Source organism: Hemitrygon akajei, chromosome 1 (assembly GCF_048418815.1).
Source record: "Hemitrygon akajei chromosome 1, sHemAka1.3, whole genome shotgun sequence".
Classification (NCBI taxonomy): Eukaryota; Metazoa; Chordata; class Chondrichthyes; order Myliobatiformes; family Dasyatidae; genus Hemitrygon; species Hemitrygon akajei.
In genome coordinates, this window is record NC_133124.1 from 165,597,042 (window position 1) to 165,612,311 (window position 15,270).

Sequence of the window (15,270 nt, forward strand, 5' to 3'; positions counted from 1 at the left end):
GGTGGAGGGTGTTTAGAAGGCTGATGTGTGCCATGACCAGACTTTCAAAGCACTTCTAGAAGGTGGATTCCAGAGACACCATGTGGTGGTCATTGAGGCGCAGTTTTTCTTGGGCACTGGCATGATAGTCATCATCTTAAATTATGAGAACACTGCAGCTTGAAGTAGAGGAGATAGAAAAAACCCAGAAAATATCCCTGCCAGACACATGAACTCAGGACAAGGCCATGGACACCATCCCGGCCTCATTGATTTCTATGGGTTCACTCTCCAGAGAACTGATCTTACGATGGTAGATTCAGATGCACTGGAGGCTGGCTGTTGTCGTATCTGTTCCCTTCTGTTGAAAATGTGCCTAGAATATGTTAAGCTGATTGGGAAGGGATGTGCTGATCTTGGTGATGCTGACTGACTTAGTTTGTTACCCATTATAGTATATAAACCATGCCACAGTTGACCACTATACTTAGACTGTCTCTTACAATCACTGATAGCTTTACATAAGTTGTATCTTGATTTCCTGTAAAGGTCAAGGTCATCTGATTTGAATGTTGCAGTCCTGAACTTCAGAAGAGAGTGGATCACGGTTGCCGGTTTGGAAACACCCGAATTGTCCTCTTTAGTACGCAGTCCTCAACACAGTTGATGGTAAATTTTCTGATGCTAATGACAGGCCCATCTTGTCTGGGAACTGAATCTTTGACCATGGAGCATTCTATTGACTCAAAGCCGTCGTGTAAAGGTTGTTTGTTCCTTCAGAGCAGCACTGTATGACTTTCCGTACTGATCAACCCACTTCAGCTTCTGTTTGGATACAGTGAGTAGAAGCACAAACTGGTGGTCTAATTTACCAAAGTGTGGTTGAGAGATGTCTCGCTAGGCATTCTTGATGGTTTTATAGGAATAGTTGAGGGTGTTTGGGTCCCTGGTGAGTTGCTGCTGGTATTGTAGTATCATACTCTCGAAGTTCCCCTGTTGAAATCACCGGCAATGATGAAAAGGGCTTCTTGGTATCCCGTTTGAAAGCTGTTGCCTCAGAGTACAGATTGCTGACGACTTGCATCATATCCATCTGAGGTGGGGTGTAAGCTGCCGTCAGGATAGCTGATGTGCACTCCCGTGGCAGGTAGGGTGGGAAACACTTCACCGTTAGATATTCCAGGATGGGTGAGCAGGAGCTTGCCACAACCACCATGTCCAAACAGCACGAGGAGTTGATTAGGAAACAGACCCTCTGCACATAGCTATACCCAAGGACGCCGATGGTCCATCCAATGAATTGAGAAGCCCTCAGGATGAATAGTGCAGTCAGGTTAAGATTTAAGCCACAGTTCAGGGAGATGGAGCACACAACAGTACCTCAGTCTTGTACTGAGTTGATCAACTTTGTTCTCGGTGGCCCGGCCATTGGCAGAGTATGTTGGCAGGGGGGGTCTTAGACCCATGATATTTCAGCCTCACCTGCAGCCCAACCCTCTTGCAACTGGGTGTAATGTTTCCACCAGTGGGATAGCTGGAACTAGGGACAGAACTACAGATTCTGGGCCAGTAGGTTAAAACTGATGTTGTGGAATTTCTTCTGACAGAGGGTAATGAAGATCTGGGTGTGCAGACCACATCATTGGAGGTGGAAGAGTGGGGGGTGGTGCTACAGGGAAGCGGATGAGCATCCTGCTCCATCAGCACCAATCCAACAGGAGATGAGCCTAGAAAAGAGCTGAGGCCAGCACAGATCAACTCTGATCCCAATAACTGGCAGATTTGAATGCCAAGTCACATGCCTCTGACTGTCTTTTGTGTTTGGCTCAATATCAACTGCTGACAGAGGCAGTACACACAAGTGCTGGTGAAACTCAGCAGGCAAGGCAGCATCTATGGATAAGAGTAAACAATTGATATTTCCATTGATGCTGCATTGCCTGCACATTCTCAAACAAGGGAACCCACTTACTGAACCCCACTAAGGAACACCAGGCCATTGTCTCCCACACCATCACCAACCTTATGACTCTGGGTATCTCCCATCCACTGCAATTTTCTAGGTATCAGTGACTGTATAAAGAAAATCTTTTTCTTTGTTCCCTTTTAAACCCCCTTTGCCTTACACACCATTGTTGTTGCGATCCCTCATGGTAAACAGAAACAAAACTGACTTTTTATCCGACCTATCCCTCTTGTAATCCTGCACAAGACCATAAGACATAGGAGCAGAATTAGGCCATTCCACCCATCAAGTCACCCCTCAGACTCCTTCACTCCAGGGAAAACAAACCCAGTTATAAGCTCTGTCTTAACTGAAGTGCTCCACTATGGGCAACATCCTGATGAATCTCCTCTGCACTCTGTCTAGTGGAACTGGTCCTTGCTACAGGATGGAGACCAGAACTGTACAGAGCCCTGCAAGAGCAGGATAGCCAGTAGTTTATAATGTTACAACATAATGTCCCAATATTGCTCTTCCATGTACAGACAGTTGACAATTGTTCCCAAAGTGATGTCCCAATGACATTTCCACCAGCTGCCTAGTTTCACTCCCAAACATAAGGTTGAATGTCGTCCCATCTCAAATAGACAATCTACACATCATCTCAATAATTCTCTTGGACACACTAATTCCACCCTGACTGTGCCCTTTGCACTAAGGCAACCCCAGGAAATGGTGGGAGAGTTGAAACCCTATTCCCACTGCACCTCTGTTTGTTTGTTGACACATTGTATCTGTTATTCTACTATTTCAAGGCCTATTGTACAATGCCAGCAAAGTGATATTCCATCTCGTATTTCTAGATTCCACATATTTGTTTCATTGGATGATCCCTCCATGCTATTCTAAGTATCTCTGTGATGTTCTCTCCCCCCCCCCCCATCGAATGCAAATCCCCCTCTTACATTCCCTTCTGCCTTCGTCTTTGTTCGTCCTCCATATTTGGAACAAGAATGTCTTCTTTGCTGTTTTTTCAATCTTCATGTATCTTCCTGGAATATTGCGAGTTTAAAAAAAAGCAGAGTCCACTATCTCTGAAGTCTCTTCCTTAAAGCACTCGGCCCAAGGCATTGGGTCCTGACTACTTGTCTCCCATTAACCCTGTGATTTTTACAGGTCCTTCCATGTTCTTTCAATTTAGTGTGTGTTTTCAGTGGGAAACTGTGTCCTACAGATTGAAGACTGATCGAAAATTTTCATTCAATATAATACATACAAAATACTTCAGGACCTCAGCAGGTCACAGTATCTATGGAAATAAATAAAAAGCTGAGATTTTAGGCCAAGATTCTTCTTCAGAACTGAGAAGGAAAGGGGAAGTGCCAGAACAAAATGGTGTGGGGGTGGGGGAAGGAACAAGAGGCTTTCTGGAAGGTGATATGTGAAGCCAGGAGCATGGGAAAGTTCATGGGCTGCAGAAGAAGCAATCTGATGGAAGAGGAGAGTGGACCATAGGAGAAAGGGAAGGAGGAGGGAACTCAGTGAAATGAGAGGCAGGTGAGAAGAAATAAAATGTCAGAGTGGGAAATCAAGAAAGAGACCTGTCATAGATTGGGGGACAATTTCATTGAGTACCTCTGCACCATCCACTACAAGTGGGACTTCCCAGTAGCTCAACATTTTAATGCCACTTCCCATTCCCCTTGCAACATGTCGGTGCATGGCCTCCCCTTGTGCCAACCTCAGGGTGGAGGAGCAACACCTCATATTCCATTTGGATAGCCTTCAATTTGATGGCATGAATATTGATTTCTCCTCTGGTAAACAAATTTATTTCTCCTCCCCCACTTCCTCTTTTCCCCACTCTGGTCTTTTTCTTCTTCTCCCCTGCCTAGTACTTTCCTCCTACTTCCCATTTCCATTTAACATAGGATAGAGTTAGGGGTTAGGGTTATTGGAGTGGGATACATAGTCCTACAAGACATCTTTAAATGTGAAATACCCTTAGAAAGTAAGACCATATATTTTGGGTATATACCTCAAGAATGGTTGAAATGAGATGAATATTTAATAAATATACTGCTGGTGGCTGGTAAAAAGACCCTTACCAGGAAATGGTTATCACAGGAGAGCCCAACTTTAAAAGTATGGATGGAAATTACAATGGGCATTTACAAAATGGAGAAGATAACAGCATCTGTTAATCATAAGTTGGAACAATTTGATTCATTCTGGGAAAAATGGTTTAACTACATAATGCCTCATAGGCCTGATTTTATTCTCACAAATCAATGAATATGTTGTTAAAAAAAAATCACTCCCTACTTTGTGCATAGTTTTCTTCTTTTGATTGTTCTTTCTTTCCACTCTTTTCTACAAGTGTATACCTCAGATAAATATTATGTGGAGATTTGTGACAAATATATGATATATATGTGCAGGATCTGAAATACATCTCATGGAAATGTTTGTTTGATGATAAACTCCAATAAAAATAAATTACCAAAAAAAGAATGTAAGGCAGACAACGATAGTAGAAGGAGCATGTTCTGGCTGGAGGTCAGTGACAAGTGGTATTTCACAGGGATTTATTCAGAGACAACTGTTTTTTTGTGATTCTTATAAAATACTTGGATGAGGAATTAGAGGATGGGTTAGTAAGTTTTCAGATATCACCAAGGTGGTGTTCTGGATAGAGTTAAAAGTTACACAGGGGCGATGCAAAGGACATTCATCAATCTAATTGCTAGAAGCGAGGAAATAAAACTGTATTTAGTTTATTATTGTCACATATACTAAGATACAGCAAGCAGCTTGTATTGAAAAAGGATCTAGAGTTTTCTTGGTATCTATGACAAATAAACACTTCTCGGGCTTCCAGCAGGGTACAGGCATCAATTTTAACCAATATTCTGAAGACAAACACTGACATCTTCATCAGAGATGATGCCTGGGCATGAGTAGTCTGGTGGTATTAATACCCCCATCATCCATCCCTCCTGATAGCTTAATTCTCATTCAATCATGTTTCCGCTATTGCACCTTGTTTACAATCAAATCCCAGTTCGTACTTTGAGTAAGACCTTTGTCTTTGTTAAAATTTTTTCTCTCTTGTTTTATTCCAATGGCTTCCTTCACCAGGAGGTCCCAAAAGCCATTGACACAGCACAGTAGTTTTGTATTGATTACTGTTCATACTAATCAATTCATTTCACAGTGCAAAGTAAAACAATAGTAGAATGCAGAATAAAGTGTTACAATTACAGAGAAAGTGCAGTTCAGGGAGGCAACAAGGTAGAAATTAACAAGGTAGACGACAAGGTTAAGAGTCCATTTTATTTAGCCAGGGAATCATTCAATAGTATTAAAGCAGCAGCACAGAAGCTGTCATTGTAGCTTATTTGAAACTTTTGAATCATCTGTCTGATGGCAGGAGGGAGAAGAGAGAATACCCGGAGTGGGTGGAGTCTTTGATTCTACTGGATATTTTACCGAGGCAGCAAGAAGCGTTGACTAAGTTTACGGAGAGGAGTTTGTTTTCCATGATGTGCTGAGCTGTGGCTACAACTCTCTGCAGTTTTGTGTGTCTTAGGCAGAGCAGTTGCCATACCAAGCCGTGGTGAATCTAGATACGGTACTTCCTATGGTGCATCGATAAAAATTTGTGAGGATCGAGTTGATACTGTGAGCTACTTCAACCTCCTGAGGAATTAGAGGCATTTGAGAGTTTTCTGATGTAGGTGGACGATGACAGGGTATTGGTGATGTTCAATCCTGGTAACTCGGATTAGTTCACAGAACATCAGCATCTTTGATGTAGACAGGAACACGTACACTGCTCCTCTTTCTCGAGTCAGTCACCAGCTCTTTAATTCTGTTGGCATTGAGGGAAAAGATTGTTATCATGACACCATGTCACTGGCTCCTCTATCTCCTTCCTGTACTCCAACTCGTTGTTATTTGAGATACCTGCATAGTGAGTTGTATCATCTACAAACTTGTAGATGACCACACAGTCATGAGTGTACATGGAGTGGAGTGTGGGGCTGTGGACACAGTCTTGTGGACCACCAATCCAGAAACCATTGGATGAACCTTGAGATCCATTATACACTACAAAGCAGGTGACCCTGACCTTGAAAAGAAACCAAGATACAAGCTCAGTTCTGCTTTTGAGAATAATGTGACAGAGGCGTTATTGCCTGTCCCTACTGATTATGATCTGTTGGTCAAGAAGTCACTTATCTAACAGAGGTGTTGATAACCAGCTCTGTTTGGAGATACATTTGCCTGGAATTATAGTATTGAAAAAAATAACTGTAATGGCAACCAATCTCTACAGTTGGTGTTCTTACTGTCCTGATGCTCCAGGGATGAGGACAGGGCTGGGGAGATGGTGGTTGCCAGAGAACATTTACGGTGATAGGTGAGTTGCAGTGTATGGAGGTTATCTGGGAGGCTGGAGTTAATGTGCGTCATTACAAACCTCTTTAATCACCTCATAACGGTGGATGTCAGAGGCATGGGATGACAGTCCCAAATGCGTACAGAGAGTAGAGTAGGGGGCTGAGCACGCAGCCCTGTGAAGAATCAATATTCTGAATAATTGTGGTGTCCGTGTTGCTCCCTGTCCTTCCTGAGTGTGGTCTGTTGGTCAGGAAGTCAAAGATCCAGTTGCTGAGGGAGGCATTGACTCCCAGATCTCTGAGTTCGGTGATGAATTTGTTTGGAATTCTGGTACTGAAGTCAGAATGGTAGACAACAAACGACAGTCTGACATGGGTGTCTGTACTGTTAAAATGCCCTGGAATTGAGCGTAGAATGGAGGCAGGAGGGTGGAGGAGGTGGTGGCATACACCATGGACATATGGATATGTTGCAGTTGTAGGCAAATTACAATGGGTTGAGATTGTCTGGAAAACTAGATTAGATGGAACCATGACCAACACCTCGGAACTCTGACATTACCATCATGAAGTGCTATCAGGCGGTAATCGATAAAGGGCAGATTACCTTGTTTTTTCCTTCGGTACCAGTGGTCTTCCTAAAATGGGTGAATACATCAAATTGGAGCAGGAAGTGGTTAAAAATATCTCCAAACAACCCCGCTAGCTGATCGGCACAGGATCTCGGGATATGGGCAGGAACACCATCCAGGCCGGATGTTTTCCGTGAGTTCACCCTCCGGAATACTGATCTTACATTTACAATGGTGACTGTAGATTCAGGCACTCTGGAGTCTGTCGGTTGGGTGGTGACTTCTGTTTAAAGTGTGTATGGAACACGTAAAACTCATCTGGAATGGATGTGTTCTTGACACGATGCTCCCAGATTCATTTTGAAGTCTGTTCTAACATGTAAACCCTGGCATAACAGACATCATGTCTGGAACTTGATTTTACACTGGTGTTGTCTCATGGCATCGCTGATTACTTTCCTGAGGTCGTATCTCGGTTTCTTGTCAAGGTCAGGGTCACCTGCTTTGTAGTGTGTAATGGATCTCGAGGTTCATCCAAAGGTTTCTGGTTTGGGAACACCAGATTGGCAAAAGGCTGTCCTGCCAAGAAAGACTAAAGAGTTTGTGTCTGCATTGCTTAGACTTTAGAAGAATGAGGAGTGACCTTATTCAAAGATCTAAGACTCTGTTTTGACAGGGGAGATGTTGGATGATTTCATCAGGGTCTGGAACAAGGGACATAACTATAGATAATGGGCTGGTGGTTTCAAACTGATGTGTCAGAACTTCTTTAGGCAGAGGGTAGTGAAGGTCTGAGTGTGGAGATGGATCATGGGGTGGGGGGGGAAGGACAAAGTGGAGGAGGGAGTGGACACTTGATGCTGGAGAAATAGAGAAGATGGAGAAAGGTGAGAGAAGAGGAATGAAGACCAGCAGAGATCAGTCCTGACCCAAATCTGATGATATGACGGTGGTGGGGCTCATCACCAACAACAATGAGATGGCTACAGAGAGGAGGTGGAAGAGCTCGAGGGCTGGTGCCAGGCAAGTATCCTCTTCATCAATGTCAACAAGACAAAAGAGATGGCTATTAGGGAGAACTCACACCCTCTTTATATCGGTTACACTCTGGCAGAAACTTGAGCAGTTTCAGAGTCCTGGGAATGCACATCTCACATGGTCCCAGAACACATCCTCCACAGGAAAGCTCACCAATGCCTCCCCTTTCTGAGAGGCTGAAGAGAGCTGGTCTGTGCACATCTTACTCACATCCCTCTGCAGATGCACAGTAGAGATACACCAATTCTTCAATAGGTTTGACAACTGCCCTCCTGTCACACCCCCTCTGCACACCAGCCCAGGTACCAAGGTACTCAATGCTCCCTCAGTGCCTCCAACTCCCCTCTGCCCTTCTACCCCCTCCAGATCAACACATGGATGAACAACACAGGTTACCGCTGTCTACACCCCTCCTTCCCCTACACCTCCCACCCACACCTCCACATACCTTGTTCATTCGTCCATCCCCACTCATCTCCCTCCTGCTACTTACCCTTGCAAGTGGAACAACTGCTACAGCTGCCCCTACACCTCCTCCCTCACTACCATTCAGGGCCCCAAACAGTCCTTCCAGGTGAGACTACACTTCACCTATAAGTCTGTTGGGGTCATGTACTGTGTCCGGTGCTCCCAGTGTGGCCTCCTGTTTATCGGTGAGACCCGACGTAGATTGGGCGACCGCTTAACTGATCATCTGCGCTCTGTCCACCGCAGGAACACCCATTTTAATTCCACTTCCCATTCCCATTCGGATACGTCCATCCACACCTTACACTCTGCTTGGGTAGCCTCCAACCTGATGGCATGAACATCAATTTCTCAAAATTATGGTGATGCCCCCTCTCACCATTTCCCAACCCCTTTTCCCTCTCTCAACTTATCTCCTTGCCCACCCATTGGCTCCCTCTGATACTCCTCCCCCTTTTTCTTTCTACCCTGGCCTCTGTCTCTTCCACCAATCAACTTTCCAGTTCTTGATTCATCCTCCCCCCTCCAGGTTTCAGTATTATTGACAGTATTCTTGCGGACCGCTCGACCAGAAGGGGGTGGGGTGGGTGGATGTGTTAATTACGACTGGACTATCGATAAGTCAACTAGAAGTCACTTATAAGTGGCTAATACACTCAATTTCATTTCTAAAAGGGTTTATCTAACAAATTTAATACAGCGCATATTTTCCTCGTATGAGCATATAAAATCATTGCAACACACCAATATCACTGAATCAGTGGAGCCCTGGGCTTGTTTCCCTGCAACAAGATGGTCCCATTGAGGGGTGATGGGAGTCAGCGATACTCGAAGGGGGTTCCTTGTGTCCAGTCTATTCCACAATTTAGTTTTCGTGGCTCCCAACACTTACTTCTGTCCGGCTTGCTCACGTTTTTTTTGCTCAAAAACATTCAATGGGTTTGTATTTAAGTGCAGGGTGCTTGGATTCAAGGTGCCGAAACAGTTTTGAGGGTTTAATTTCATCATTAGACCGCCTCTGGGCCCAAACTCCAGCCTCTCGCCCGCCCGCCGCCAGACGCCTTGGCCAGCTGCGGCTGGTTGTGCGTGGGGTAAGAGGACAAGGTCAAGGCCAGAGGTCCCCATGCCGGGGCCACAGCGTTCGCAGTCCGGAGAGAGTGACCGACCGAGCAAGGAGTGCGGCGGGGTTTGTATTCCCCCCCCCCCGGTAGGATCTATTGGCCAACAAAAGTTTGGGTCGAGAGATGATTTTATGTAGGTCACAGCGAGGTCGCTACTTACAAAACCCTGAGCCCAAATTAGGTCGTCTGCGAATATTTTAGCACCGGGTTCCCCACGAACATTCAGTGTGCTAAACAGGTTTAGAGGCGGCGCCCTGCTGTCTGTGCTCCAGGCCAGTAGCCACGGCACTTCCCGCCGGCCAGTTACCTGAGACCAACCAGTGATCCCTGGCGAGAGGGTATCGCTGCGTTTAGGCGACTGATGACCGCGCCTGCGTTCAAGTTTTACAGTGCGCATGACAGGTGCAGCAGATTCATATCGACAAATCATACTGTTTCTTCGCGGCCCGGTGGTTGGGGACCACTAGCCTGGTGTTTCTCTCTCCTCTCCCGCCACCTTTTCAATGTACTCCTCATCATTTTTCTCCAGTCCTACTGAAGGGTCTCGGCCTGAAACGACGATTGTACTTTTTTCCATCAATGCTGCCTGGCCTGCTGAGTTCCTCCAGCATTTTGTGTGTGTTTCTCGGGTTTCCAGCGTCTGCAGATTTTCTTTTATTTGCGCTGAAACAACTCTCGGCCTGGAGTCGATCACGCGCCCTACAATCGAACGCCACGGGGCGGGGCTGTAGCTCAGATCCGCCCTCTATGCATGACAGGCGGTCAGCTCGACCAATGACAGTCGGTGGAAGTTCAACGTGTCGCTGTCCATTCCAGAGAGCTTATGCGCTGATTGGCAGCTCCTCAGACGAATAGAATGAGAGCATAGTGGAAGGTCCCGCCCTCAAGTCCAAGTGCGTAAACTCGAAAATAACTGAGCAGAAAGTGGAAGAAATACGTGCAGGATGGAGAATCGGTGCAACGGTGGGTGAGGCTGATTTGTGGGGCTGACAGGGCGGGATACAATATAATAATAAATGATGTAGAAGGTGAAGGAGGAGTCGGTGAGTGTGGGAGAACAAGGCGGAGGGACAGGAAGAGTGATCGGATGGGGTGGGGGAGAGGCGTTCGGGGAAGGAGAGGGAGGGCGGTGTGATGGAAATGGAATGGGGTGAGATAAGGATATTTGAAAGAGGGAGAGGATTGAGACTGAGTAAGGACAGAGTTTGTGGAGAGAGCGTTTGGTGAGTGACAGCTGGGAGGGGGATGGGGGATACTGCCCTCACCACCCACGTACCTCCATTCCCACGCTCCTCACCTCTCCATCCCAATCTGTACCATTCCCTCCTGCCCCCACACTTTCCACTCTTTTAACCCTACTATCCTCCATCTACCCTTCTGTAACATCCTACCCTACATGTGGGAGACTGTGCAAAAGTTTCTTCCCCCAAGCCATCAGACTCCTTAATACCCAGGGTCTAGACTGACATCAACATCATTTATTATAACCATATAACAATTACAGCAGGGAAAAAGGCCATCTCGGCCCTTCTAGTCCGTGCTGAACGCTTACTCTCACCTAGTCCCACCAACCTGCACTCAGCCCATAACCCTCCATTCCTTTCCTGTCCATATACCTATCCAATTTTACTTTAAGTGACAATATCGAACATGCCTCTACTACTTCTACAAGAAGTTCGTTCCACACAGCTACCACTCTCTGAGTAAAGAAATTCCCCTTTGTGTTACCCCTAAACTTTTGCCCCTAACACTCAACTCATGTCCTCTTGCATGAATATCCCCTACTCTCAATGGAAAAAGCCTACTCACGTCAGCTCTATCTATCCCTCTCATAATTTTAAATACCTCTATCAAGTCCCCCCTCAACCTTCTACGCTCCAAAGAATAAAGACCTAACTTGTTCAACCTTCCTCTGTAACTTAGGTGCTGAAACCCAGGTAACATTCTCGTAAATCTTCTTTGTACTCTCTCTAATTTGTTGACATTTTTCCTATAATTTGGTGACCAGAACTGTACACAATACTCCAAATTTGGCCTTACCAATGCCTTGTACAATTTTAACATTACATCCCAACTCCTACATTCAATGCTCTGATTTATAAAGGCCAACATACCAAAAGCTTTCTTCACCACCTTATCCACATGAGATTCCACCTTCAGGGAACTATGCACCATTGTTCCTAGATCACTCTGTTCTACTGCATTCTTCAATGCCCTACCATTTACCATGTATGTCCTATTTTGATTAGTCCTACCAAAATGTAGTACCTCACACTTATCAACATTAAATTCCATCTGCCATCTTTCAGCCCACTCTTCTAACTGGCCTAAATCTCTCTGCAAGTTTTGAAAACCTACTTCATTATCCACAATGCCACCTACCTTAGTACCATCTACACACTTACTAATCCAATTCACCACCCCATCATCTAGATCATTAATGTATGTGACAAACAACATTGGACCCAGTACAGATCCCTGAGGCACACCACTAGTCACCGGCCTCCAACCTGACAAACAGTTATCCACCACTACTCTCTGGCATCTCCCATCCAGCCACTGTTGAATCCATTTTACTACTTCAATAGTAATACCTAACGATTGAACCTTCCTAACTAACATTCCATGTGGAACCTTGTCAAAGGCCTTACTGTAGTCCATATAGACAACATCCACTGCTTTACCCTCATCAACTTTCCTAGTAACCTCTTCAAAAAATTCAATAAGATTTGTCAAGCATGACCTTCCATGCACAAATCCATGTTGATTGTTCCTAATCAGACCCTGTCTATCCAGATAATTATATATACTATTAATTTACCCACCACTGACGTCAAACTTACAGGCCTATAATTAAAAGGTTTACTCTTAGAACCCTTTTTAAACAATGGAACAACATGAGCAATATGCCAATCCTCTGGCACCATCCCCGTTTCTAATGACATTTGAAATATTTCTGTCAGAGCCCCTGCTATTTCTACACTGATCTCCCTCTAGGTCTTAAGGTAAATCTTGTCAGGACCTGGAGACTTATCCACTTCTACATTCCCTAAAAGCGCCAGTACTTCCTCTTCTTTAATCGTCATAGTTTCCATAACTTCCCTACTTCTTTCCCTTACCTTACACAATTCAATATCCTCCTCCTTATCCATAAATCTGAAGCCCTCCCTCCTGCACCATCTCTTCAGCCACCTGTTGATTTGCACTATCTTACTATTTCTAAACCTGCCTGCATGTGGCACTGGTAGCAATCCTGAGATTGCTATCCTGCAGGTCCTATCCTTTAACTTGGCGCCTAACTCCCTAAACTCACCTTTCATGACCTCCTCACTCTTCCTACCCACGTCATTGGTCCCTACATGGACAACAACATCCAGCTGTTCACCCTCCCTCTTGAGAATACTGAGAACTCGATCCGAGATATTGCAGACCCTGGCACCAGGGAGGCAACAGACCATCCGGGATTCTCAATCTCTTCCACAGAACCTCCTAGCTGTTCTCCTAACTATCGAATCCCTTATCACTACTGCTCTCCTCTTTTCCCTCCTTCCCTTCTGAGCTGAGTTTCCAGTCTCAGTGCCAGAGATGCAACCACTGCAACTTGTCCCTGGTAGGTTGTCCCCATCAACAGTATCCAAAATGATATACTTATTATTGGTGGGAACGGCCACAGGGGTGCTCTGCTCATTCTGTCTACTTCCCTTCCCTCTCCTGACAGTCACCTAGCTACCAGTCTCCTGACTCTTAGGGGTGACTATCTCCCTGTAACTCCTGTTTACTTCTTCCTCTGCCTCACGAATGATCCAAAGTTCATCCAGCTCCAGCTCCAGTTCCCTAACTCGGTTTGTCAGGAGCTGCAGCTGGATGCACCTTTTGCAGGTGTAGTCATCAGGGACAACTGTGCTCGCCCTGACTTCCCACATACTGCAAATGGAGCACTCAACTGCCCTAACTGCTGCCTCTATTTCCTGCTCCTAAGCTAATTAGATCAATTAAAGGAGCTTACCCAGCCTTACCTGAATGGGAGCAAGCTTGTCCTCAGCCTCTGCTCACCAAAGCCTCTCGAGCCAAAGCATTCCTACTCTGTCTCCCACTACTCCGTTGCCCGCTCCTACGATGCCCACTCTGTTAACCTGCTCACTTTTTAACTCTCCTAGTGCCTCACGGGCGGACTTTCACGAACTTGTGCAGTCGTGCCCTGTTGGACTGCTGAAGAAATGACCAACTCTTCTCAATCTGCTCGCTTTTTAACTCTCCCACTGCCTCATGGGCTGACTTTCACGCGTTTGCTATTATTATACTATACTTGTCCTCCACTGTGCCTATTGTCTTGTTTGTTATTTATTGTACTGCCCTGCACTGGTTTGTGCGCTTCATGTAGTCCTCTGTAGGTCTGCAGTCTAGTGTAGCCTTGTGTTGTCTCACTTAGTCTAGTGTCGTTTTGTGTTGTTTCATATAACGCCGTGGTCCCGGAGGAATGTTGATTTGTTTTTACCATGTACTGTATGGTTGAAATGACAATAAAACGCGACTTGACTTGACTTGAGACTGGGGGCATCTCTGGGCGACACTCTGAGATTGGGAGATGAACTCGCACTCTGTGTTTCACAGTGCAGTGTTACGGTCGAGGAGATATCCATGAGAAGATTGTGAAGGAGCTGGACATCTCCCATTGTGAAGAGCCCGGGGTTCCCTGCATTCTCTTTGTCTACAGAGTATCTCATGGAATTCAGGATATTCGAAATGCTCTTCAATGGGTCACAGGTAATTAGGCCATTTGGCCCATCAAGTCTGCTCCATGATTTCATCATGCTGATGCATTCTTTCTCTCAGCCCCAATCTCCTGCCATCTCCCCGTATCTCCTCATGCTCTGACTAATCAAGAACCTTAAATATACCCGATGACTTGGCCTCCACAGCCACCAGTGACAGTGAATTCCACAGATTCACCACTCTCTGGCTAAAGAAATTTCTCCTCATCTCCATTCCACAAGGACACATCTCAATTTTGAGGCTGTGTCCTCTGGTCTTAGACTCCCCCACCATAGGACACATACTCTCCACATTGACTCAAACAAGGCCTTTCAACATTCTGTAGGTTTCAATGAGGTCACCTCTCATTCTTTCGAATTCCAATGAGTTCAGGCCCAGAGCCATTGACACTCTTCATATGAGAAGCCTCAGTCCTGGAATTGTTTTCATGAATGTTCTCTGCAAGGTCAGCACATCCCTTCTTATAAAAGGGCCCAAAACCACTCTCAATTCTTCAAGTGGGGCCTCATGAGTGCTCTATAAAGCCTCAACATTACATCCATGTTTTTATATTCTAGTCCTCTTGAAATGAATGCTAACATTGCACCTGTCTTCCTCACCAATGACTCAACCTGCACATTAACCTGCACAGGGACTCCCAAGTCCTCAGAGTTTTGAATTTTCTCACTATTTAGAAAATAATCTACCTGTTTATTTCTTCCAGCACAGGAGAAGTCATTGAGTGATAACATTTTCCTGAAAACCCTTCCCTTTTGGGGACTTCTGATCTCTGCTGGCCCTTCCCTACCTGAGGAGCACACTGACACTGTGTGTGTTCCTCAGGATTGATTCCTTTATGAATCAGGGACCTGCACTGATGCAATGACTTTCTGAAGATGATAATGTCCTGCCCAGTTGTACCTGTCGAGGGGACAGAGGTTATTATTGTGATGGGGGATATGTATTGGTGCACAGCAAGCTCCCACAAA

The 15,270-nt window shown here is 45.4% G+C and overlaps 1 protein-coding gene across 4 annotated transcripts in view; it reads left to right on the plus strand.

The window, feature by feature from the left end:
• Positions 1-10,389: 10,389 nt before the first annotated feature.
• LOC140732060 (uncharacterized) overlaps positions 10,390-15,270 on the plus strand; it is a 50,209-nt gene continuing 45,328 nt past the window's right edge. For all 4 annotated transcript variants that reach the window (XM_073054190.1, XM_073054208.1, XM_073054198.1 and 1 more), the window contains exons 1-2: positions 10,390-10,492; positions 14,141-14,293. In XM_073054190.1, coding sequence (XP_072910291.1) covers positions 10,474-10,492; positions 14,141-14,293 — 172 coding nt within the window. In that variant the 5' untranslated portion in view covers positions 10,390-10,473. The remainder of the gene's footprint in view (positions 10,493-14,140; positions 14,294-15,270) is intronic.